At 37.6% G+C, this 25,197-nt stretch overlaps 3 protein-coding genes and 1 non-coding gene across 17 annotated transcripts in view; all 4 read left to right on the forward strand.

Annotated features, from left to right (window-relative positions):
* LOC107263934 (longitudinals lacking protein, isoforms A/B/D/L) overlaps positions 1-25,197 on the forward strand; it is an 80,773-nt gene that overhangs the window by 28,307 nt on the left and 27,269 nt on the right. Inside the window, exons 7-9 of one of the 13 annotated variants that reach the window (XM_025081410.1) lie at positions 2,087-2,227; positions 4,049-4,448; positions 4,733-4,861. The exons of 9 other annotated variants lie outside the window; for them this stretch is intronic. In XM_025081410.1, coding sequence (XP_024937178.1) covers positions 2,087-2,227; positions 4,049-4,448; positions 4,733-4,766 — 575 coding nt within the window. In that variant the 3' untranslated portion in view covers positions 4,767-4,861. Of the gene's footprint in view, positions 1-2,086; positions 2,228-4,048; positions 4,449-4,732; positions 4,862-7,929; positions 8,044-8,207; positions 8,636-21,213; positions 22,342-25,197 lie in introns of those variants that run through there. 3 more of the 13 variants (XR_003058657.1, XM_015731640.1, XM_025081411.1) reach the window with 3 other exon arrangements.
* On the forward strand, positions 10,605-12,649 carry LOC112493829 (zinc finger protein 64 homolog, isoforms 1 and 2-like). Of its 2 annotated transcripts, none has more exons than XM_025081434.1 (3): positions 10,605-10,776; positions 11,015-11,848; positions 12,278-12,649. In XM_025081434.1, exons 2-3 carry the CDS (start codon positions 11,761-11,763, stop codon positions 12,568-12,570), a joined length of 381 nt encoding a protein of 126 aa, XP_024937202.1. In that variant the 5' UTR covers positions 10,605-10,776; positions 11,015-11,760; the 3' UTR covers positions 12,571-12,649. The 2 variants fall into 2 exon arrangements, with proteins under 2 accessions (XP_024937202.1, XP_024937201.1); XM_025081433.1 differs by having other exon boundaries at positions 11,015-11,182.
* Positions 19,632-21,207, forward strand: LOC107263946 (longitudinals lacking protein, isoforms A/B/D/L). The gene is made up of 2 exons (XM_015731664.2): positions 19,632-20,243; positions 20,449-21,207. Exons 1-2 carry the CDS (start codon positions 20,228-20,230, stop codon positions 20,718-20,720), a joined length of 288 nt encoding a protein of 95 aa, XP_015587150.1. The 5' UTR covers positions 19,632-20,227; the 3' UTR covers positions 20,721-21,207.
* The window catches only part of LOC107263945, a 1,508-nt gene continuing 841 nt past the window's right edge, over positions 24,531-25,197 (forward strand). Inside the window, exon 1 of the transcript XR_003058668.1 lies at positions 24,531-24,828. This is a non-coding gene — a transcript (uncharacterized LOC107263945). The remainder of the gene's footprint in view (positions 24,829-25,197) is intronic.

The following is a 25,197-nucleotide window of genomic DNA, read 5'->3' on the forward strand; positions in this document are numbered from 1 at the left end:
CAGGTTTCCAATCGTACCCCGGATCCTGTTAATCAATTTAATCGATTATTTGGCTATCGTCTCAACCACGTGGTGTATGTTCCAGGTGGTCGTGTCCAAGATGCGGACATGTCTACACGTTCAGATCCAAATACGAATGTGATCGTGAATCCAAATTCAAGTGTCCTTATTGCGATACACGTTTGAAGCAGAGATCAAATACTAATAGATATGTAAGAAGATGCGATTTTGGACGAAAAATGAGTTTTATCGAAATTCGATACAGATTACGTAATTTTATAAGCTCCTGATGGTATCCTCTGAGTCCACGTTACTGAGTATTAGAATGCATTGGGAGACTTATGAATTCGGATGGTAAAGTAGCAACGATCCGAGTGATTTAGGGTCAAATTTTTTATGAGTAGCAAAAATTTTTAGAGTTTGGGGAATTTTATTTTTGGATTTTCAAAGGATATGAATGCCACTAGAAATTACCCTAGATATGTTTTTCAGCAATTTTGGAGAAATAATACGATTAAAGATTAGCATGCGAAAATTAATATCGTCTTTCGGTCATTCAATGCTTTTTCTTGATATTTCGTTACAGTTTACTGGACCAAGTATTCTGGCTCCCAAGAGAATCCAGCCGTTCGTCATACTTCCAGAAGAAGATTTAATTGCTATCAGACGACGGCTCACTCGTGCAAAGTCTGCGGTAAAAGCTACAAGAAACACAACGCGCTTTGGAGACACTTGAAGTACGAGTGTGGAAAGAATCCAAGATTCAAGTGTCCCTATTGCGCGTACAAAACGAAACAACGTCCCAATTTGTATTGTCACATTAGACACAGCCATGTTGGTCGGCGTATATACGTGGTAGATTTGGAAGCGAATGGTGATAAGTGATAATCTGTTGAAAAAAATTGATAAATTTTAATATATAAAATTTATACATACGACAAAATTCTATAATAAATAGACAAAGCATTTGCTTATACCTAAAGAATTTTTCTTTGAAATATTTTTCTTCAATCCCTTATCTCTCATATTTGGTCATTGTTTTTATTCCTATGTAAAATTATTATTCGGTACTTCTGTCTTCAGTCCCAGAGCCCTTGCGAGGATGACTCTAGGGTCAAGGGACATTGGTTATCAATTTTGGACCAGTAGCTAACCGTTTGCTGAAGGTTGACAGTGCACTGAAATTTGTACACGGGACTAATTTTATGTTGAAATAAAAAAAAAAGCTGTATCAATAGATCAAAGTCCCGTTTTTATTTAAATATTTTTATTCGTCATAAAATTATTCTTTGCCAGAGAAAAAAGTAAGCATGGCTTCCTCGATCTGCGGACGGAATCTGCTATCACGGGTAAAGTACAGTATCGATAGAAAAATAAATTTATTTGTTCTCCTCTACTCGTTCGTCACTATTCTTATTCTTTTATCTTGATCAGATTTGTTCTGTTCGAATGGTTGCAGAATTCGGCCGATGGAAAAACTCAAATCCCGAGAAACAAGTGACACGTGGAGGCTGGGAAAGCGACTGGGTCGCTGAAGATCATCAGTGTCTCAAGTGCGGACGATCTTACGCACAGAAACGCAGCCTCGAGCGACACATGCATTTCGAATGTGGCCAATCGCCAAGATTTCAGTGTCCTCACTGTGGACACAAGTGCAAGCAAAGATCTAATATTTATATACACGTGCGAAAATTTCATCCCGGATTTTGCGTCTACGCGCTCGACATGAATAAACAGTAGTCGCGCGTGTTTTACACTGTCTGAAGAAAGTGATCTAAAAAAGAGAAAAAAAAATCTAACATTGATCTCCGAGTGACTTGGCAAGGATTGTACATACATAGAAAGTTTTATTGTCCCTTGTAAGGCAAGATAATAAAAGGGGTTGTTTATATACTTTGACGCGATTCTGCAGTAGTTAGACTAATGGTGGCGACAAAGTAGCTGATTTTCTTAAACCTATAAAAGGATCGAGTATTTCCAGTAAGGATTTGGTGATTCCTATCGAACTGGGATTATATCGATTCGTCAGACTTATCGAGCTTTTAATTTTCAGAGATTTTCATTGATGACCTTACGTGTGTTCTAGTTTCGCCACGAGAACTGATGACTGGGGAAAATCGTTGCACGTACTGCAACTGTCCGTACTCGAACAAGAGTCATCTCAAGCGTCATCTTACTATGGGATGCTGCATGGACCCAAATTTCTCACCGGAGGAGAGACGCAACGGTAATAAAGTCGAGTCAAGGAATTACATCTGCCCGAGATGTTCTCAGGGTTATAAGAACAAACGCACCCTGGACACGCACCTGCGTACCGCCTGCGGAAGGGAACCAAAATTTCAGTGCCCTTATTGCCAACTTAAAAGTAAACATCCGCCAAATATTTATACACACATCAGGAGGAGGCATAAGGGCGAGGATCTTTTTCTTATCGTTGATCAAGACTGATTACTCGAAATTTTAATTTAGAATTACGAAAATACTTTTTTGGGAATCCCTTAACCTTCGGTCCTGTCTTCGTTATTCTTTTCAAGCTTTTTGCTTACTTTTAAGAAATTAATCCTTTGCACTCGAGGCCTATTTCGCTCGGGCGAATCGCAGCAACTCGATATGTTTCGCGGTATGCTTGATCAATTGCTTACCTCTAATATGGAATGGTTACACGTACAAATTAGGTATAAAACTTTTGTATTTTAATATTTCATGTATCCTTTCATCTCGAAGAAGAAAATTTCTTAAATATCAGTCTTTGTACTGCTGTTTAGTATATTTTATAAAGCAATTGCCTTGATTCATTCCCGGTTTCTCGGGGTACGTATTGCAGCAATATGTTGCCTGGTGTCTTTTGTCGGAATCATTTCGCCAAGAGCAGATCCTGTACCCTCCCTATTTCCTGTTAGAATGACATGCAGTTTTACATTCAAACGGATACTTGGAAACAAGAGATTCAGTGGAAACTCGATCACGAGTCTGGCAGAGAGCCGCAACTCGATTCAAGATCCCAGACTAATCGATAATTCTAATTCCTGAATAATCAGGAAATACCAGTGATAAATTTCGGAAGGTTATCACATTGTACAAAGCTTCGAGTTTCAAAGAAAGCAAACGCAAATAAACATGAATGGTGACCAAGAGTCACCTATCGAGTGCAAAGGGTTAAAATTTTGCGTCTGCATCAAAGGTACGATTCAGCTTATACTAAATTATTGCGTTCTGTGAACCAAATAAGAGTCTTCAATAAATATTTAACACAATAAGAAATCCATTTATACCAAATGTCTTTTCCGCATTAATTTTATTCGTTGTTTTTTAATAAATTTTCTCCATAACATCTTGGTCCAGTAGCATTCACATTTTTCAACGTTAAAACTTTCCTGATGATCTTCCGCTATTCGTTTATTGTACTTGCGAATCCTTGGTACGCACAAAATTGTCAAAAAATGATGGAATAAAGAAAAAGTGTTTTTTCAATGTTTACTTAACACTGATCATTTTCCTTTAGCTTATCAAGTGATAAATAAATCGAGTCAATAACCATACTTTGTTTCTGACAGAACTCTTTCAGGTTTAACGGCAGCCACAGTGCAGCAGGACATATGGAACACAAATAAAATTCCCCAAGAACTCCAGGCTCGAGCATGAACAAGAAATACTTAACTTTTGTGGTTCCCAATTCACACAGAAGGTTAACTTACCAGACACATCAAATTTGCATTAAAAATCCTGGATCCGCAAAGTACCACCGCAAGCATTATTGCCACTGACAAGAATTTAATAAAAATATTGAAAACCAATAAAAACGAGAAGACTCTTCGTATCACTTGGACAGTCTATCGCAATGAAACATGAACGAAGTAAATTTTTAAAAAATTGGATTGTCCAGGTTTTCCACACCAGGAACAAGATCTCTGATGGTCATCGATTGAAAAGAAGCACGATCGTATCTCAATATCCGATTATACGTATGATACCATAAATGTTGGATTATGAACCTAAGCTAACTTATGAATTATGCAATATTAACCCGAGTTCGTTTCTGTTTCTTCAGGTTTACTCAGCCTGGATAATCTCGATGTGGAAACCGGACTCTCTTCGGCGTTCTGGAGCAGCGACGTCTCTCAAGCAGCACAAGGAAATCCTGATCTTGGAAGGTGGGCCGAGACTGCATGCAACTATTGTGGAAGGATCTTTACCAAGTCCTCTTTATTAAAAAAACATCAGACATTCTATTGCCACAAGAATCCAGGATCCAGATCAAGTCTTGCTGATGGAACGAAACCATATCGATGCCCAAAATGCGATGCTCGTTATAGTTCAAAAAGAACACTAACGTCACACTTGAAACACGACTGCGGTCAGACCAAAGAATGTTCCTCGTGCGGAAAGACATTCTCACAAATTTGTAGTTTATTTCGTCACAAGAGACACAGCTGTCCACTAAAAGTCAGGTAGTTTGTTAACAATGTTATTGCGGTGGATGCGATGTTATTACGGTGGAACTGTATACCTAATAAACAAATTTGAATTGTCCAATTAATGTAATTACTTTATAAAATTTAACCCGCATGCCATTAATACTTATGGGTTTGATTTTCATAGACTAGCTTTAATTTTACTGTAATTTATCCTTTTACCGGTATCATATACTCATTTTCGTTTTTCCTTTCTTCGCAAGTTCTTTTCTGCTTTTCTTTATCGCAAATTCTGATTTTCTTATCCTGTTCATTTTCAGATGGACCGTACGACGAGATTTATATAAAGCATGAGGATCCGTTGTCTTATGGGGTTCCTACAAAACTATTAAGACCCGATAGTGGTTCTTCCCATCGCTTAGTCAATGTGTACAAGGAGTTTTTCTGTAAGGATTATAAATCAGGAAGAAAAAAAGTTAAATGTAATGACTGCGGTAACGTTTATCATAGTTAATATGAAATTTGTTTTCGAAATGTGAAAACCGGTAAGATTTTTTGAATAAAATTGATATATTAAGGTAATCATTTTTTGTCTTGTCGCAAAAATGTAATTTTGTGACAAAAAGTTATAATTGAAATATTCATATCTGACCATCGGTGCCAGCTTAGTGGTTTTGGAGTAAGAGGTAACTCCAAGTTACCATAATGAATTTTCAATTGTGATTTAATTCTTTTGTTTAATCCTGTTATCACTGACACTTCCAACGTTGAACTTTGTATTAATATCATATAAGTAACTATTAATTTTTACCGATTGTAATATTTGTGTTTGCATCTATTAAAGAGATATTATATATTTAGTGGCCTATAGATGATTCCATTGAAATTTACGAAGGCCCGTAAGACATCGTTCATTCATCATGCTTCATCCAGTCTCCGTGATCCTATGGCAATTCCAGGACGTTTAAACCATCGACGCACTTGTCAATCGTAGCGAAGAACAGCATGTTTTAGTATTATTATTATTATTATTATTATTATTATTATTATTATTATTACAATAATCTGGTATTTATTTATAATTTTATTTAACTTTATTTTTACAATTAATTTGCATTTTCATGATAATTTCATAGTCATTGGAATTCATGCAAAGTTCATGAAATCTATAATCATTGCGGTTGAGGCTTCTAATAAAAACATTACTATTTAGGAAAAATGTGACACTTCCGTTGTTTCCTTGTCAAATACGAAGTTTCCAATATACTTTTCATTTGCACAAGGTAATAACTATAAATGAAAAATATTAGTATACCTCGACGATACTTGCCATTTTATTGAATTGAATGCAATATTAATATGGCCAATTATTGCTTCGATTTTTAAGATGCCACTAGGTTTTTTTTTTTTTATATTTTCGAAAAAAGCAAGCTGCAGGTTGAAACATCATATTTGGATCCTTCGAATCGTGGGTATTGTACGAAGTCCTTATATGAGGAAGCATTTTCATTTTTTTTTAATCTTTGGATTCCTCCCAGGTGAATCTTCATCTACTACCGACGATTCCGAGGAAGCGAATTGCAAAATTTAAATTCTTGGCTTCCTCATATAGGAATTTCGTACGCTACTTACAATTCGAAGGAAGCAAATTGCAAGTTTCAATTTGCGGCTTGTTTAACGTGAGACCCCCATGCCTCTAACAACTTGGGGTACTTCGTACTGTGGAGAACGCATGTACGGATAAATGTCTAGCATGATCTCTTCGGGCCTAATATTTTTGAATCGGCTGAAATTCAAAAACTCGAATATATGTATAACCAGATTCGTTTTGCCGATCTCTGCCAAATTTGAGACCCATCACAGCTATACTTTTGTAAAATTGTAGCTCAATCGGTCAAAGTTGACGTGAGTTACATAGATAAATTAAATTTTTTCGAAAAATGCAAAATACCAAAATCAAAATTTCTCGATGGATTCAGCCCAAATGCAATACCAATCAACCTTGGCTACAAATCTCTTTGTCAAAAACTATTTAGACGATTATTAAAAAATTTGCGATCGCTAGAATGATAACGTCCTTTTTTTGAGAATTTGAAAACTACATAAAATCCGAGCCGCAGCTTGAATCATGTCGAAAATTATAACCAATGGGCGTATTACAGAGCTGCACATGCCTGCAAAATTTCGGGGCTGTAACTAGAACCGTTCTCAGGTTATACACGTTTGAAGTGTAGGAGGCCATTACATGCACGCAAACACACACGATACATCCGAACATTTTTTCCAAACATGTTTTCTCGAAGTTTTGGCACATTTTGAACATGGTGACATGAAAATTTCGACAGGCAAATTTTCCACCGTCGCATAGCTTCCTGTACGTGGAAGCAAAAAACGTCGACTCCTTCAAGACTCATTAGTGTCTCTGCCCAATGGATTTGCCAGTTCTGTTCGAGTATCAAAATAGTCAATGTTCCAGAGAACAAACCCAATACTATAATTGCGTTAGTTATTCGATAGTTCTTTGTCTTGACGCGTGCGACTAGCCGTCCTTGTCCCCAGAGTCGATACTTGCGAAGATGCAGAATTGTCGAATAGCAGCCATAACGTGAATCTTCATGCGTGTTTCCAGAGAACAAACCCGTGCCTGTAAGAGATGCTCGACTCCGTGGAAATCGTAAAGAACACGTTTGCGAATACTGCAGCAGGACGTTCAAGAAATACAGCACCATGGCGCAGCATCGCAAGATGTACTGTTTGGCGAATTCAAGAAGCTCTCGAAATATGAACGTATTCCGGTGTTCCTTATGCCCCTATGATACGGTGTTCATTTCTAATATGAGAAGACACAGTAAAACGAGGCACCCCTATTACATGTAATCGAAATTCGACGACCACGAGTACGCTCCAGTTTAAAGTCATTGGAGCTTTTATTATACTGCTGGAGTTTTTAATTGAAGAAAACGAAAAGGGCAGTATGAAATATAAATAAAGAGCCTGATACCTTTGGATTAAACTGTATTCACCACTTTGTACTGATACTGTAGAATTATTTCCCAGACTTTTATCAGAAACCATGAATCATCGTGCTTCGTTCTTGATCAAGAGAGACACTCCGATGATCTGATCAAGAAAGCGATTACGTAAGTATCAGGGAATCTTTACACCGATGGGCACCAGAGTATATGCATATGACAGTCATGAAACAAGGTCGGAGTAACCTAACCTAAAATTGTTGATAAAGAGAATGAAGAAACTTGTAAAAATTTCGGGAATTGTATAAAATAATAAAAGCAATTTTAAATTGGTTAGGGTTCCGTGCCGCTAATGCATGTAACTCATTTGGAGATCCGCAATTGATTGTTATCGATTCTGCAGCATTGCGGTTTTTTTAAATATTTTTTTTTTGCAAACTTTTCCCACCCATTTCATCATTATCCAACCTTCTGTTATCATTGACCAGTGTCAGCAGCATCTCGGTTGTCAAAACTGAACAAAAATATTTTTCGTTTTGTTTCAGAATCTACGGAGCTTCTGCAGAGCGAACCGACCCAGGGGTTCTTGGAGTACGAGGCGACGCCGACCGTCACCGAGGAGACGACGTCCTCGCTGTTCCTGATATCAACTCCCTCGAGTAATTGTCCACTGCTTTGTCCAGCCGTAAGAGAGCCGGAGAGCTTTTCGCGAATGAAATTCGTGCATGTGCTCTGGAGTGATAATTAGAGTCGTTTTAGCAAAGGCGACGATTCGCTCGGGGCACCGGTGCCTTTAACTTCCTCCGATCTTCTCTTTTTTCAGACACCCAGCACAAGATCGTCGAGCTCGCCGAAACGGATATCCTGAAGGGCGTCAGTCTCACTTCCGAGGTCTTCGTGCAAACACTTCCGGCCAGAATGGTGCGACAGGCTGTGGAGAGAATAAAGCCAGAGCCGCCCCTGAGGCTCTATCACTGTCCTAAGTGCAATAACGGATACAAAAATCGCAAGGACATGCAAAAGCACTGCAGATCCTGGTGCGGGCAGGAGCCAAGATTCGAGTGTCCTTATTGTAATAGAAAGTCAAAAAGAAGCTCGAATATGTATGCACACGTCAGGACTGTTCATGGAAATCAAAGGATGTACATACTTGATTTGTTCAAGAGGAATCAGCAGGATTAAACTTTTGTAATTAGTCAGTCGGGAATAGTACGTTTTTGACTGTTACTAAATAAATTTCCTATACCGTGATGACAACACAGGTATCGACCGATCATTCCTGCTCCAGTAGAGAATCAACCTGATGATACATAATTCGTACCTATGATAGATATTTGAAAATCGTTATGCTCGTTGTTGAGTGTCCGCAGATTAATTTATTCGTTAAGGATATTTCTGAAATGCTCGATGCGCATTTCCATGGTTCTTTCTCGGCTCTTTAACACGTTCCATACCGCGTGGCTAATACACGCCCCACGTTGTCTGATCGGAAAGTAACAAAAAGCGGAACGTGTTAAGGCAGAATATGCTGGTTAGCCAGACAACGAAGAATTTTACTCAAGAACTGTACGTCATCCAAAAAGATTACAGTGTTTTAAGTGCGCACGCAGTTATACGGGTTACAGTGATATGGAAATGCATTAGAGTTCAGTGAAATCAATAATCAAAATTCGAGTGTATATTCGAAAGCAGTTTCAACAATAGAGTTTTTCTACAGCAACTATTATGATTATCATCACTACCGTTACCGGTACTGGGACATAGGAGATAAAATCTTTGCTTTGGAATACCTGAATTAAAAGGATTCTATCATTAAGATAAATAATTCACATTGAAGGTATAGACTCTCAATTTTTCTCATTCTTACCTCATTGCATTTTCAATGATTCCACAGGATGATTCATAACTTTTAGAATAGCAGAAGTCTCTATATAAGTGGAATATGAAATTATCCATGTTAATTATCTATAAAGTGAGAAAAAAAAATAATATCAAATGAATTCACCTAATCAAAACGATTTTCACATCTCATCAGAGGACACGACGTAACTTGTAAAGAATTGATTACTTATTTCCAAATTTTGTATAATAAAGTTATTTTCCCATTTGGTACTGGTTTTTGGACTTTGTCACCGATACTTCACATCCCATAGTTAAAACCTGTTACGTAGACTATTTAGCCCATTTAGAAAATTAAAAACTTGTGTCTTGTAAAATGTATAAACAAAAGAAAGTATGTACTCCAAATACTAGGACCCTAATGACTCTATCTTTCTGTACTATAAATATATTTTTTTTTTCAAAATCTTGTGTCTACCTAATAACGATCTCTGACCATACCTTTTAATTTTCAGGTTTAGATCTCTATTCCATCTTAAGGAAAACCTACAGGAAATATCCTTGCACCAATTGTACAAGTGTCTTTGCACAAATGAGAAGCCTACGTACTCATATGAGATACGAGTGCGGACAGCCGCCAAGATTCAAGTGTCCTTACTGCAATCTGATCTCGAAGAAGACGTCCAACGTACAGAAGCACATACGAAGGAAGCACTTGGGGAATGCAGTATACGTTCAGGATATATATCGTGTACCCTTGTCCTGTGTACCTTCCAACGAATAAATTAAATTTTGTACCGTTCCTGAAAACTTGATCCAAAGAAAAGAAAAAATATTTTCTTAAAAAATTTCTCATGCCCGAAGAGTCTGGTGTTTTATTTCTATGGGCGGCATTGATTGTACTCTATGATAAACGTAAATAGAATTCGTACATATACATATCGTCAAGCTTCCATCAAGAGCGAAAAGAGAATCTTCACGATTAACACCACCACGCAATTACCACTCTCCTTATCTTTTCAGGATAAGCCGGTGAAGCACTATTTCCTTTTTTTCCTTCGAGACCCATATCCAAATTGACCGAAATTTAACTGTTTCCAGAAGAAATGTTCGTGTTCGAAGGACTGATGAGGAGTTCAAGCCTGACGCTGTCGCCCGCCTCCTGTCAGAACATGAGCTTTCCCTGTCCAAATTGTACCAGCGTCTTTAACCGGAAGAACAATTTGCGAAATCACATGAAATACGAGTGCGGCCAATTGCCGAGATTCAGCTGCCCATACTGCAATTATCGATCGAAGAAAACGTCGAACGTCAGGGCGCACGTACGTCGTACGCATTACGAGAAACCCGTCTACGTGATTGACGTGAGCTCGACGCTGGCTTGACGCAACGACCGATAAAGCCAATCTAACCAGAGACGACCAAGAGAACAGTACAAACAGAGGAACGAGAAAATGGGGAAAAAATTGAAAAAAGTGACGTTACGATAATTACCAAGCAGGAGTCCAACGTCTACAGACTCTTGAAAAAATAAGGCATCTAGATAATACACGGTTTGTATTACATTACGTATACTTGGCATTTAATATTTGGAGTTCTTTTTGTCAGATCTTTTTTTTTCCCTTATCATTAACTCGGTGATTAACACGGCAACCCTCGCATCGCTGATTAATATCGCTTTTAAACATAAAACTGTGTAATTTGTATTTCCTGCCTGTTTATCTTTCTCTCTCGCACACTCTTTATCTCTTTCTAATAACTAATCTTTTTTTTTTTTTCCTTTCGTTTCAGATAACAATATGCTTCCCGGCTGTCCTGCTGATTATCGGTTGTCCACTGCTTTTGCTCTGCGCAATGACATCAAGTTTCCCTGCCCGAAATGCTCCAGCATCTTCAACCGCAAGAATAATCTGTACAACCATTTGAAATTCGAGTGCGGACAGTCACCGAGGTTCAGCTGTCCGTATTGCGATTACTTGTCGAAAAAGACTTCAAACGTTCATGCGCACGTTCGTAGAAAACATTTCGGTTGCGAGGTCTACGTCGTAGACGTGTTTAGGACAATCGTGAATTAATAATACGGAAAGTATATCATCTTGGTGTCTATTTATTTGGCATCCATATTTTACACGAGTCTTTAAGAGAACTGCCGTTTGGTTGTACGGTATTTAGATTTTATTTAGAACCCCGTTAGACGCGTGTCAGCGAGACGTCTTAAGGACGTATTATGTAAGCTGTCACAATAGGTAGACCACGATGTTCAGTCAGTCTAGCATTCAAAAGACGTCTTAGGGATGTCTTGCTGCGTCAAAGAGGCAGAAAATAGTGACAAACTGAATCGACCAGTTGGATTACCGTGATAGGGCCAAAGTTTCGATTTTTTAAAAATAAGTTTTTCATTATGAAATTTAAATAATAAAAGATGTTACTTTATTGTATTACGTTTCACTGAGTATCTTAATTCTTTATTGATAAAACTGATTCTTGTATTTTTCGAAATCTTCAACATGATTTTCATTCATGGACTCTAGTCACTCATGATATTCGAACGTTCTATGTTTCAGGAACGAATTTACCTATTCGGGTTACACAGAGATTCACGAAATCTCCAGGATACTTCCTTCTGTATGTACCGTCAGTTAACGAAGACAAAAAGTTTTTATTAAATTGTGACAAATATTTTCCCTGTATGCGGTGGCGCCAGTATTTTAGTCTTAGAGGCGAATTTAATTATAGTATAAAATTTGAAGCAGGCCAGGAACCACTAATCAGTTGTTAATACTGTCAATATTGTGCAAGGCACTCTTCGAATGCCAGTCGCCATGTTCGATCAGTCTAATCCTGGCAAAGAAATCTACAGGATTGATTTATACACACTGCATGGAATTGGTAATAGGGGATAGAAGTTGAAGAAACGATACTTGAGATAGTTAACTGTCTACCTATTTTAGTGTGGAATGAATACTAAAACAACAGTGTTGGTTCTGAATGTAAGAATTATGAGGAAAATTGTATTTCTTGATTATAAAAATTGTCTTTTCTTCTGTGTTTCAGGTCGCTACGTAGACTTCACCACTTTCCAAGCAACTGCAGTCGGTGGATTGGTCCTGTCAAAATCGATACAAGGGGAAAACATAAAACATGCTTGTGCAAATTGTCCGAGTGTTTTTAATCAGAGACACAATTTACGTCATCACATAAAATTCCAATGTGGTCAATTACCCAGATTTAATTGTCCTTATTGTCATTATCGTACTAGACACTCTTCCAATGCTCGCGCCCACATAAGAAGGAAGCATCCAGGAAGTAAGGTTTATGCAATCGATGTATCGCAAATTCTCGACTGAACGATTGTCAATGTGAAAAGAGGAGAAACGCAAGAGAATAAAATAAAAAAATAAAAGACTTTGTAAATTATTAGATTTACACCAAGATCTATTTTATTTTCTGAGCCTCAATATTTACTGATAATTAATTTCAGAAAATTATCAGGAATACAAGCCTTTCCGCTCCAGTCATTACTACCGTTGTTACCGTTGACTTGAAAACTGTTCACTGGATGACGAAAATATTTTTGATTTTACAGAAAGAAAATTGTCTCCCTTCTACGAATTGGTGAGACTTCAGGACGGGAATTCATCCGCAGCTGGTCGTCTGATCGATGGAAGATTTCCATGTGGAAATTGCAGCAGCGTCTTCAGTCGGAAGCACAACCTGCAGTATCATCTGAAGTTCGAATGTGGACAGTCGCCTAGATTCAACTGTCCTTACTGTGTCCACAGGACAAGGCATGCTTCCAACGTGCGAGCCCACGTTCGCAGGATGCATCCAGGAAGGATAGTTTACGTTGTGGACGTTTGTAAAACTTAAAGAAAATGGAAACAAGAGCATCGTTCCATTTAATTTCACTTTCCTTACACCGGATATAGATGAGGACAAGGAACAGAGTCGTAATTTTCACCTGCATCATGTACAATTCACCGTCTCTTAAGGTCACTACAATCGACTTACTCAATTTCCCATGAACTTCCACTCGCCGATTGCCGTTTGCCTTCCTTTGTACAGAGACAATTACTCAAGGAAGTAAATTTCAAATAAATGTGAAGACAAAAGGTTGAGAATGTTGAAACCCTGACGAGACTTAAATTCTTCTTAAATTAACGACTTAGTCACGGTTTACGTTATCGTTTCTCTTTTTTCTAAATTTTCTTTTTATCTTTTTGTTTACAGATATCCAAGCCACCGTTGAATCACCTCGTGCCATCTTGATAGCAAACGATTTAAATGATCCTGGAAACAATGGGGACTCCGGCATTAGCAAAATAGAAGAAAGTGCGCTGCCAGCCGTGGACTTAAGAAGTAATCCTATGTAACTTACCTTAGCGATGGATTAAAATGATAAGCTCTCGCGAATTCGAAATGTACACGAGGGCTCGTCTTGGCTACATAAGGGTTTGTAGAGGGTGTCGAGAAAACATTAATTTTGTGGAAAATGGTCTCTTCCTGTAGTCTAGAGAAACATCGGCAAACCATGTTATTCTGTCTAAATTTTGTGTAATAATAAAATAAGACACGATGGGATTCAGTTCCAAGAGGCAGACAGGGACAGTAAATAAGTTCTAGCAAATAGTGTCTGTTCTAATTTTATTATAACTCACGAAATAATTTCGTTACAGGTATGAATCCCTTCACGGTTCTTGGATTTGGCTTTGGCATTGGTGAATTCAGGAGAAATAGCATCGGCAGCATCTGGTCCCGGAACGGCAGTGCTTTTCTTCAAAAAAAATTCCCGTGCCCGAATTGCGCATGCGCCTACAGCCAAAAGTACACACTCAATCGGCACTTGACCTACGAATGCGGCCAGGAACCGCGGTTCAAGTGTCCGCATTGCGACTACCGGTGCAAGAAGTCAGCCAACGTTTACGAGCACGTGCGAAGAAAGCACAAGGACTGCAAGGTCTACGCGATTGATATCCTCAAGCCTTGCACGCAGGACAGTTAAGAAGACTGCAAAGCGAAAGACACACTGCCCATCATTACCTTCCCTCCGTTATTTTAATTCTTCGCAATTCCTTTTTCTAACTTGGCTCAATCATTTTCTTCTCTATTTTTTTTCTTTATAATAAAGACCAATCACTACACATTATCGCACCCGTACTTTGTTACTTGGTCTATAATACTTATATCTTCGACATACGCACTTGGATTCTGTGGATTAAAGAAAATTAATACAGTGTGAGATAGTTCTGCAAATATCCTTGTACCCTCTTCGAAATTAAAAAGAAAAAATATTCTCGCTAAAAATTAATACAGGAGCCAGCAAGGCCACTTCACCTCCCGAGAAGAAGAGAATCTTCATCGACATTATACAACTCTAACGAGTCCTGCTTACTTTCCGTACCATGGTTTTTGTCTTTCCTTACTTGTTATGGAATAACTCGAATTTTAATAAATTTCGATGATCAAAGTTAAATTCGTTCTTTTATTTTTTTGTGCAGGTTTCGTTACACCAAAACTTCGCATAAGAGGCCATTTGGATCTTCCCATCAACAATCGCAAAGCTGTTTATAGTAGACACTTCAGGCACATGTACACCAACAAGGCACGTTATAAATGTCCTTGCTGTGAATACCGTTCCAGAAATGCTTCTGACGTTTACAAGCATGTGAGAAGAAGACATGAGAATTGTGAAATATATGCGGTTGATGAGTATACTAATACTGTCAAAATGCAGAAACAGGCGACAGTTATGAAAAGAGAGTGAAAATGAACATAACTATAGGTCGCGTATAGAATTTATTTCCTGCACCTACTTTACTGTGACTATTATATATTAGACTATGACAAAAAAGATATACTTAATATATAAATAGTCAATATATTGTTTTGCTTGCAGGCGTCAGATCTCCTAGAAAGTATTCAAGTATTACTTTTCCGTGTTCAAAATTTAGCAGCGTCTTCAGCAGGAAGAACAATCTCTTCAATCATATATATGTATATTACGAATGCGGCCAGGAACCTAGATTCATGTGTTCGTATCAAGAGACTTGGTCGAGTCTCGCGCCAAGTACAGGCTGCACTTATAGTAGTAAAAAGCCATCAGATACGTACAAACATATACGACCTACGTCACAAAGACTTGTCAGTCTTTGCGGTTGATTTTCACAATAAGTTTTATAAGAATCATTAAAGCATTGATGTTCCTCTTCAGACAGTTGCAATTTGACAAATTTGATACTTTATGTAATTAGTTTGTTATTGTTAGTTGAAAAATAATGTATCTTATGATTTGTTCATCCTCGTTCTTCTATGCTTGTATTTTTGAAGTGACATATGAAGGTTTCGTAAATAGATTAAGTACAAATATGGTCAGAAGCTACTAATTATACGTTCATATTGTTCATATCAGTATAAGTTTGTCAATAATGTTTAAGCTTTAACAGTTAATTGCGAGTATGAAGTAAGACAGTATGGAAATTAATATCATTTGCAAAGGCAAATACTTAATTCAAAATGTGAACGATAGTGTGAAGAACATTGTACTGTTATTGATTTCACGACTGGTAGTAATTATACTAAAAAAGTTACCAACATGTCTTTGTCACTCTTTGTATTTGAAGAAACATATAAACAAATTCTAGGATAGTCTGTATCTTAAAATGGAAGAAGACAAGAAAGTCATGGCACAGCGAAGAAGAATGTATAAGGGGATAAAATCTGCATCGAGGAGTTTGATAGGGGATGAAGATTAGTTTTCATGAACTTTGTTCTTTCTCCGAACTAAATGGTAAATTTAGAAGTTCGTTACATGAAGCTGCGTCGACTCTTCTTCAAACTCTAATTTCCTTTTATCCAGCAATGTTACAGATTTCTCATTGTGCATCTCAAAACCTGTGGAATTTCATCAGGGCAGCAACAAACTAGGTAGAAGTTCAAAGAGAGGCAGCAACTTCGTGTGCCTGAACTCGGATCCAATAGACCATTCTGCTGGAAGGGAAGTCCCACCTGGTATCTTCGAAACGCCTGTGATCAGCAGCCACGCTTCAAGGGTCCAAATTCGACTTATCGCTGTAAAGTGAAGATTGACATTCGCAAGCATATCCTTAGGATCCATAAGAGCAATAAGATCTGCGTTGTAGATTTGTATAAACAGGACACATGGAAGAGCACATAAGCAAGGGTGTAAGCTCTGACAATAAAAACTCGTCTACTGGAGTCTGCTGGATTTTTTTAGGTCTTTTTTTTTCAATTATCGTTTTAGTTTCTCAAATGTTGGTCCTTGTACTCGTGATGAGTCCACGACTTCATATTTGTGACTGTAGAGCTAAAGAGAATTTTGGAAACCCATAGAAACAGTTCCTCATAAGCATGTTAACGTAAAAGGCAATGAATTTCTTGGAAAAAAATAATCTATGGATATCTTATTATTTTTTTTTGCTTGCTTACAGATTTTTGTCCTTTGCCAATAACGCTGCCAAACTGTAATATACACAGTGAGAAAATCTTCAAGTTTCCTTGCCCAAATGGCAACTGCAATCTGTTATTCACCTGGAAGAAGAATCTCGTGAGACATTTGAGATACGAGTGTGGTCTTCCGCCACGCTTCAAGTGTCCATATTGTACTTATCAATGTAAGGTGAAAGGTGACGTTCGGAAGCATATTAGCAGGAGGCATAAGAATTGTGTAATACAGGTGGTGGAGCTGCAAAAACAAGACTCGTGGAAATACATCTAGAATACTAGTGTACATTTCCAATAAAAAAAAAAATTCTTACCAATTTAATTCCAACTGAACCACTCTCTCCCATCGTATTCTGATCTTTCTGATACTCCAATCATTATATTACAATAACTTCTGAATTACTTCAGAGGGGAAAAAGTGGTTAATGTATCCTAGTGCGGATTACTTCAAATTTTCATGAATATTTTACAGCGTGTTTTTTTCATACTGCGCTTGTTAACTTAGAGAGGATGCAGAAATTTTTATGGAAACGGATCAGTTGACTGATCGATGCTTGTGTTTTGCTTGCAGATGCGAAGAGCACTTTTCCAGTGATTCTGGAATATTATCGGATGCAGAGTAACGAGGGCGAGCGAAAGTTTCCTTGTCCTAATGTGAACTGCAGTCGTGTTTTCAACTGGAAAAGAAATCTTGCTAGACACTTGAAATACGAGTGTGGGCTTGAACCGCGATTCAAGTGTCCCTACTGCGAGTACTTCTGCAAGCTTAAAGGAAACGTCATCAAGCACTTGTCGAGACGTCACAAAAACAGAAATGTCTACGTCGTGGATTTGACGCAGACGTTTTCCTGATGATGAACTTCAAATTTGTGTATTCTTGTATCAGATCCTGAAGTCGCTTGCCGATTAATAGGACACGTAGAAATATATGTGTAGAACATGTATTAAATTCCATTTAAGCCATTAATCGACACCAATTATACTTTGCGGACTTGCACATTGGAATTTTTCACGTTCTAGAATAATTCCCAATGCACATTTTGTGTACAGTTAAATGACGTTGTACCTTTTTTTTTTTCATAAGGATTCGTCGCTTGGCATGCATTTCGCTGGGCTTTCATTAAATTGCGTAAGAATCTCTTTACAAGGAGTTTTTTCCAATCGGTCCTAACACTAACCCCTGTAATATTATAGAATTTTATATCTGGTGAATATCTGATCTACTCTGAATATTAGAGACGAAAGACGTAGACAGTTAAAAGCCATCTTAGTCACGTCTGATTAATGAATTTTAACAATTGCTTTTATTTACATAATGCTTTGAAAATTCATTATGTATTTTTTTTTGTCTTGTCTATCTAACTCTTTATTTTTTCTCTTCCTTGCAGGATTTACTTTCTATGGAGATCCTGATCTTAGGAGCATCTCCTCCATATTCAATCTTCAAGAGTCAAAAACTGAACTTTTCAGACCGTTAAACATAAATACTGTGAAGAAATTTCCGTGTCCAAATTGTCCGAGTGTCTTTCGTCAGAAACCAAGCCTCACCAGACATCTCAAGTACGAGTGTGGTCAAGAGCCAAGATTTCAGTGTCCTTATTGTGATCTTCGTAGCAAAAAGACATCCGACGTGTATCATCACGTGCGCAGAAAGCACAGAGACTTGAAGGTTTATGCGATAGACATTCATGCTAATTTGCCAAAGGATTATATGAACGTTTGTAAAATTTAACAATGATCTTACTCGGCTAAAACGAGAGCGCTGTGCTACTTACAAAGTTGTCACATTGTATATATATTTGCAAAATTAAATTAAGACTTTTGTTACGATCACTCGAAGGACTTTATAAAATACTGCTAATACTTTTCCTTCCCTATATTGTATTTGTGTCACCCCTTATTCTCCTTGTCTATGAAAAATCTAATTTTCGCCTCATCAAGTGTACCATATATTATATCATTATTCAGAACAACAATCTATTAGTGTATTTCATTATGAGTGATAATAGAATTGAAAGATCTCATGGTAGAAGTTGTCTTTATAAATTGAAAAACCTATGAAAATCAACAAGATATGTATACAATTTTCTGTTTCAGCAATTGGATCAACGAAAAAGAAAAACTATAAAAAGAAAATTAAAGTTCAAAATGTCTATGTGATTACTCACGACGAAATCAGTTTGAAGCTACATTTACTTTATAGCTGCAGTCAGGACAATGGATAATAAAATTGCCAAAATAAAGATCCGATTGCAAAATATTTTTCAAAAACGTAAGGAACCATAAATAGACAAAAAATCTAGTACACAAATTGCCCTATTTTCATTTTGATCAAAAGGTATCAGTGCAGTCAAGGCTCAAGATTTATCTGTTCCAATTATAAAAGCAGTGTAATAGACCCAGGACAAGGACTTGTGCATGGAAGAGAATCAAATTAGAAATCACCTTTATGGAATAGACGTGAAATAAAATTTTCCAGCCAAATCGAAGAAGTACATAATCGAGTGCTCCTCTCCCTGATTGTTTTTGGTATGTACAATGTGCGTGCGTGTGGGTGCTTGTGTTTAATAAAATTAAAAATTGCCTCTTTTCTGTTTACCACTTCCTGCTTTCCTTCACTCTTAAGAATCATCAGTCCTCCATTCATTCTTCTTATTGACTGAGCCGACATTTTTTTCTCTGTGATTTCAGATGTCTCGACCACCAAGGAGAAGAAGCGTCCTTACACCTGTCCAAAATGTCAGAAGAGTTATCAGCACGATCATCACATGTTGAGACATTTGAAATTCGAGTGCGGATTTTCACCCCGGTTTCAGTGTTATTATTGCGGAATGCGTAGCAAACAGTCCAATAACGTGTACAAGCATATTCGCGTTCAGCATCCAGGATTAAAAATGGAAGTGATACAGTTAGATTATAACTATTAGACATTTCTTTCATGGTGATAACAAAATACAGATCGTCGAACTTAACTAGACCAGCCTTTCCTGTAATCGAATGATTTCGCTTCATCAAATGCCTTTTTGCTCTCTGATTATCTTCTTTTGTAACTCTCTTCGTTTCTGACGTTATATACATATTTTTCTCAATTTAAATTTCAGTTAAGAATACCTTGACCATAGCAATTACAATTGAACGATACACATGGAAGCGTGGTCGAACGATACCTATTTGTAAACAACACCGTTCCAGTCACGTAAACTCTTCCTCGTTACCTTTCCGTACATTCACTTTCTTTGCTTCTTCGATCTCCCAACAAGACAAATCAGAACCCCAGGGCTCATATTCGCTTCTTATCGTAACTGCTTTAATCGTTCTTGTTTTTCCTGATTTACAATTTTTCTACCAAATGGAATTTATCACTTGATTAACTCTCTCACCTCTTTTCTCTCGTATCCTTTCCAATCTCGTTGAAAGAGGATAAGAAGATGAGTTCAGTAAATAAATTTATAAAATCTCTTTGACGCATCAACAGTCATCTTAAGTGACAAGTGCACTGTAAGATAATTCTAAAAAAAAGAATGCCAGCTTAATCAAAAGGAGATGAAAAATCAGTCAGGTAATATCTAGTATTAAAAAACGTGTAATCGAGGAGATAAAGGTGTACCTCTGTGAAAAAAAAAATTCTCCAAAGATACCAGAGGTGGAAAGCATGTTTGGGTCAATGACCGTTAGAACGATTGAGGGCAAAATTTTCAAAGTGAACGACAGGCCAAAAAAGTGGAAGAATAACTAACCAGAATCCCATATATTTTTTTTTTCAGAATTTCTCGAAGTCCTGCCAATACCCTGGCTCGAGGATAACGAGCTCTCGATGAATGCCAAGATGTCCCTGCTACGATTTCCCTGTCCACGTTGTAACAAGAGTTACACGACCAAGAGTGCCGTGACGGCCCACTATAAATACGACTGCGGAAAACCACCAAGATTCGAGTGTCCATACTGCGGGAAGCTGAGCAAGAAGAAATTCAACGTCCAGGATCACATACGACACAAGCACCGCGCGAAGCCTGTCGTTTGCAATACTTTATTTTAGTATTTATAAGACTGACCAATCGATACCGAAAAAAAGACAATTGATTGGCAATCGATTGCTTTAAAAAAATCTGTCGATCATCATCGTCGTCGATTCACTTCCCGGCTCCTGGACCACTTTTAATTGATCCTAAAAACGCGGTTAACCATGGGAATCAAAAAGCCATCGTTCCCCTTGTACCTAAACGAACGTTTTGACTCGAAAGAAAAATAAAGTAAAGAAGGTCAAAATGAGGAACAAAGAGCACAGAATTCTCGTAGATACTTTTACAAATGGGATCGGGATGAGGGCAAGTAATGTCGGCTTGACTTGTAGGTAACAATTGTATTATCTCTTCTCTGACTATGCCGTTACCACAGTCACGTATCTTATCTACTTATCTGCATGTGACCCTGCTCCATATATTTTGCACAAGAGGTTTACGGCGATAATTATTCAATTTTCGAATTCAATCGAGTCGATCAAGACCTGATCCCTTCCTAATTTTTTCTAGATGAACTGGAGCATTACCCTGTCGTCTACCTGAAGAAGTACAACAAGAAGCGGGATTTCTATTACAACCTGAGCACCGGGAAGTTCCATTGTCCAAAGTGCAACAATGGTTATGGGAGGAGGGACACCATGCTGGGACATTATCGGTACGAGTGCGGAAAGGAGCCACGCTTCAAGTGTCCATATTGCACACTTTGCAGCAAGAAAACGTCGAATATATATCAGCATATAAGATGCGTCCATCCTCAGCAGCAAGTGACCCTGGTAAAGCTCTACTGATTGGAAGGAGTCCAGAGAGCTTCGAAGAGAGAACGAAGACAATTTTCATGTACATTTTTACCACTTTGACTTTGTAATTCGAAAGGAGAGAAGAGACTAGAATTAATAATAAGGGCGTGATACAGCTGGGATACTGTACATAACACATGAAATATCGGTACGATTATTGAAGATGAAATTAAAGAGGAAATTATTGAATAAATTTAAACTGCGTACAGGAAACAGCTTCGATCTTTTAATATGAAATTTTTACGTTCCGAATTCATGGAATTTAGTCAATGAATATTAACCGAAGGCGAAGAATGGCGACAGACGTTATTTTATATTTAATTGATACGCTGTCTCTTATTTTTGCCCTACTTCATTTTATTCAGTCTAGTTAAGGAAATAATGTAAATACCATGTCTTTCTGTGAAAAGCATGCCAACGTTTTTCTCACGAACTTCTTACGCGCTTACCGTAAGTAATATATCGAAATCGGTTTCAGAATTTTGGGCCGGACTTCACGTCGCAGCTGTAGGAAAGAACCTTAAAGGGCCAATGGACCCTCGTGCAATTGTTGATACGCTCAACGTAAACGTCAACCTCGTTCCAGAATCTCGTACGAAAAAATATCATTGTCCAAAGTGCGCCAAGGCTTTCTCACACAGCTACTCCATGTACAGACATTTTAGATACGAGTGCGACTCGAAACCACGTTATCAGTGTCCCTATTGTCTTCACGTTAGTAAATGGACTCATGCTATTTATAATCACGTACGAAAGTTACATCCAGGGCAACAGGTTGGACTGAACAAACTTTACTAGGACAATACATGTACATAAAACAATAAAAGTGAAAAGCATTGTTCGCTCTGTGATTTATTGATTATAAGATTTTTTAAAGTTTCTATCGGCTATGAAACAGTGTTATCTGAGATTGTGAGCAACTTGGAATTGCGATAGAGTACAAGAAGTATCGATCGAGAAAGTTTGACAATCAATGATTACAAAGTACAACAAATTGTCAGGTGGTTGTCAATTTCCGTAAAGACGTTCTATGAAAATTGTAACTGAACGTTTAATTCGTTTCGTGACTTTTTTATTACGGAATTTCAACGAGCTACGATTTCTGCAGTTTTGCTGGACGTCAAAGTGTTTTTGGCGTACGAGGCTTCTCATGTCCAAAATGCACCAGACTTTTTCGCACTTATGGTGATACACGACGAAATTTGTCACGATTCAAATCTCCACGTTGCTACGTACGTAGCGAGTACATGCAAGCTGTCTACAAACTTATACGTGTCAAACATAAGAACATGGAGCTCAAATTCGTCACATTTTATTGAACAGTAATTTTGGACTTTCGTATTAAAAAAATGTCTTGCCCCCACATTTCTACTTTTACATCACCTGCCTCCTATTGATTGCCTCGTTTTAGTCAATATTTATTCTTCTTTTTTTATTTCTAGGTGGATTTTTTCGTATATGCAATTCTCCTGTCGTAATATGCACTTTTTTTTTTGTACAGAATTACTCAACCTAAATACAATTGATTATTATGCAATATTTATTGCAATCTCGGAATTCGAAAAATGTGAGGCAGTGTTCCTGTGTACTTGTTCTGAACGTTATTTATACTGAAAATATTTTTAACAATTCTATTAACCAATGATTATCTTATTTTTCAGTCCATCAAGCAAAGGATTCATTGTCAGCTAACAAATACACGAAGCAGTTTTTCCTTCCACGATCCAACGGAGATTCACCCTGGAATCAAATACGATGACCCGTTATCGTCACTTGTGTGGTTGAGCGTCACGATTTATTTGTCTCTACTACGATAAACGTGATAAGAAAGCCTACAACATTTACAGACACACAACGCGATGAGTTCAAAGAATTACGCATTGAAATTTCACTGACACAATATTCATGTACACGTATTAGGAATAAATTTTGAATAGACCTAATTTTGCAATCGGTCTCGCGATACTTTCTCGTTTCTCAAAAATACTCGAGTCTTGCAACAAAAACAAAAAACTGTAAGCCAAGAAGAATGTCATTCTATTCTGTAGGGAAAATCATATCTAGATAATATTAAGTGTGTGTATCTATCATCTAATCACGAATATGATATCTTCTTTCAGAATCTTAGATGATCCAGGATCCTGGTTGACTTTTAGATAAGGAAACAGCTTCAAATGTCAACGAGGCACGTGTGTCCAAGGTGTTTCAGTAATTTCAGCAAGAGAGCAAACATGTTCTTTCGCTTTAGACACGAGTCTGGTCAGAAGCCAATATTCCAGTGTTTACTTATATTGTGGGATAAGAAACTGGAAGTCCTCGAATACCTATAGACACATACAAAAGTACCACAATGGAAGGGAGGATACCCTTCAAGCTGTACCAAAGATCCACTAAGGAAGGATAACCAGACAAATTTTCATGAAGTTGATAAAAATGAGATCAACTGAATAATTGATCAATGATTTATAGTTGAAAAAAAAGATTAGGGATCATCGTAATAAATCTACTTGACTGCCAGGATCCTAGATGGTCCCCTCAAACAATTATTTTGAAAGTTTATGTATGGCTAACTCTTTGAACGCATCTGTCATTGGACTAACCACAGGATTTCGCTGTCCGCAGGACATCCGTTGCCGTACGACTCCAACATCCTGGACATCTTAAGGGCTAATATGGAATTGAGCGGCACCGATGCCAAAGGCGAAGACGATCCACTTTGGAATTCTGGCAAGATGTCCTACCATTGTCCACGCTGCAATGCTGGATACACTTACAAGAAGACTTTGAAGACTCATCTGAAATACGATTGCGGCAAAGAACCAAGGTTCAAGTGTCCTTACTGCAACAAGAGGGACAAGTGTTCCTCGAATATCTACAAACATATCAGAATGCGACACGACGGACTCCCAGTTATAGTGCACAGAAACTAATTCCCGTCCGGCCTTTTTTCTATTCTGTTCATACAGTTTTTTTTTGGGTGCCAAAAATTGATACTGTATTTTCAGTTCAGTCTAGGGAAGGTGAGTCCTTTTTTTTTTCAAAAAGGATCATGCAGCCTTTGTCATGCGTTTCACGTGTCTTAAATTGTATATAGTTTTGTGTGATGATTTTGGCACAGCCTGTTTTTTGATTTTGATATTGTTTTGCAGATATACTTTCTGCTAAGGCATTCGGGCCGGTATATTGTTTGAGAGAATTTCAATGGCTTTTGACGATTATCAAAGTGGCTGTTTCCTGGATACATCTTTGAGAAGCCATTAGTTGTCAATGTCAGGAATTACTGTAAGACGTTTCTACAAAGTCTTCTGTATGTCTTCGTGCTGCCAGGGTAATCAAATGTTAACCGTTAATTCGAGCCGATCGTGTTTTTGATTCTTTTGAGAGGAATCTAAGTGTAAGCGCAAAACACAATCTTTGGAATCCTGCATAGCAATTTAACAGGCAATAATGTACAATCTGAAACGAATATTCGTTCGATGGGTTACACTGTGAGATCCGAATAATAAAAGAAGAAAAGATGAAGGGGATAAAAACAAAATTACGTACAAAAACTATATATATCATTATTTTATGGTTGTTCGTGATATTGCAGCTATGAAGTATTCGCGCTGAGTCAGTCAGTGCACAATGCACTCAAAAAAAAAAAAAAAAAAAAAATTTGTTTTTTTTTTGTTTTTTTTTTTTTTTTTTTTCTTTT

The sequence above is a fragment of the Cephus cinctus genome, unplaced genomic scaffold, assembly GCF_000341935.2.
Source record: "Cephus cinctus unplaced genomic scaffold, Ccin1 Ccin1_scaffold0168, whole genome shotgun sequence".
NCBI lineage: Eukaryota > Metazoa > Arthropoda > Insecta > Hymenoptera > Cephidae > Cephus > Cephus cinctus.

Bases quoted from the DNA above. Each gene is read 5' to 3' on its own strand.
- LOC112493829 (XM_025081433.1), top strand. From the start codon at position 11,023: ATGCTTCCCGGCTGTCCTGCTGATTATCGGTTGTCCACTGCTTTTGCT. The intron at 11,183-12,277 runs GTCCGTATTGCG...TCTGTGTTTCAG, and splicing joins ACAGTCACCGAGGTTCAGCT to GTCGCTACGTAGACTTCACC.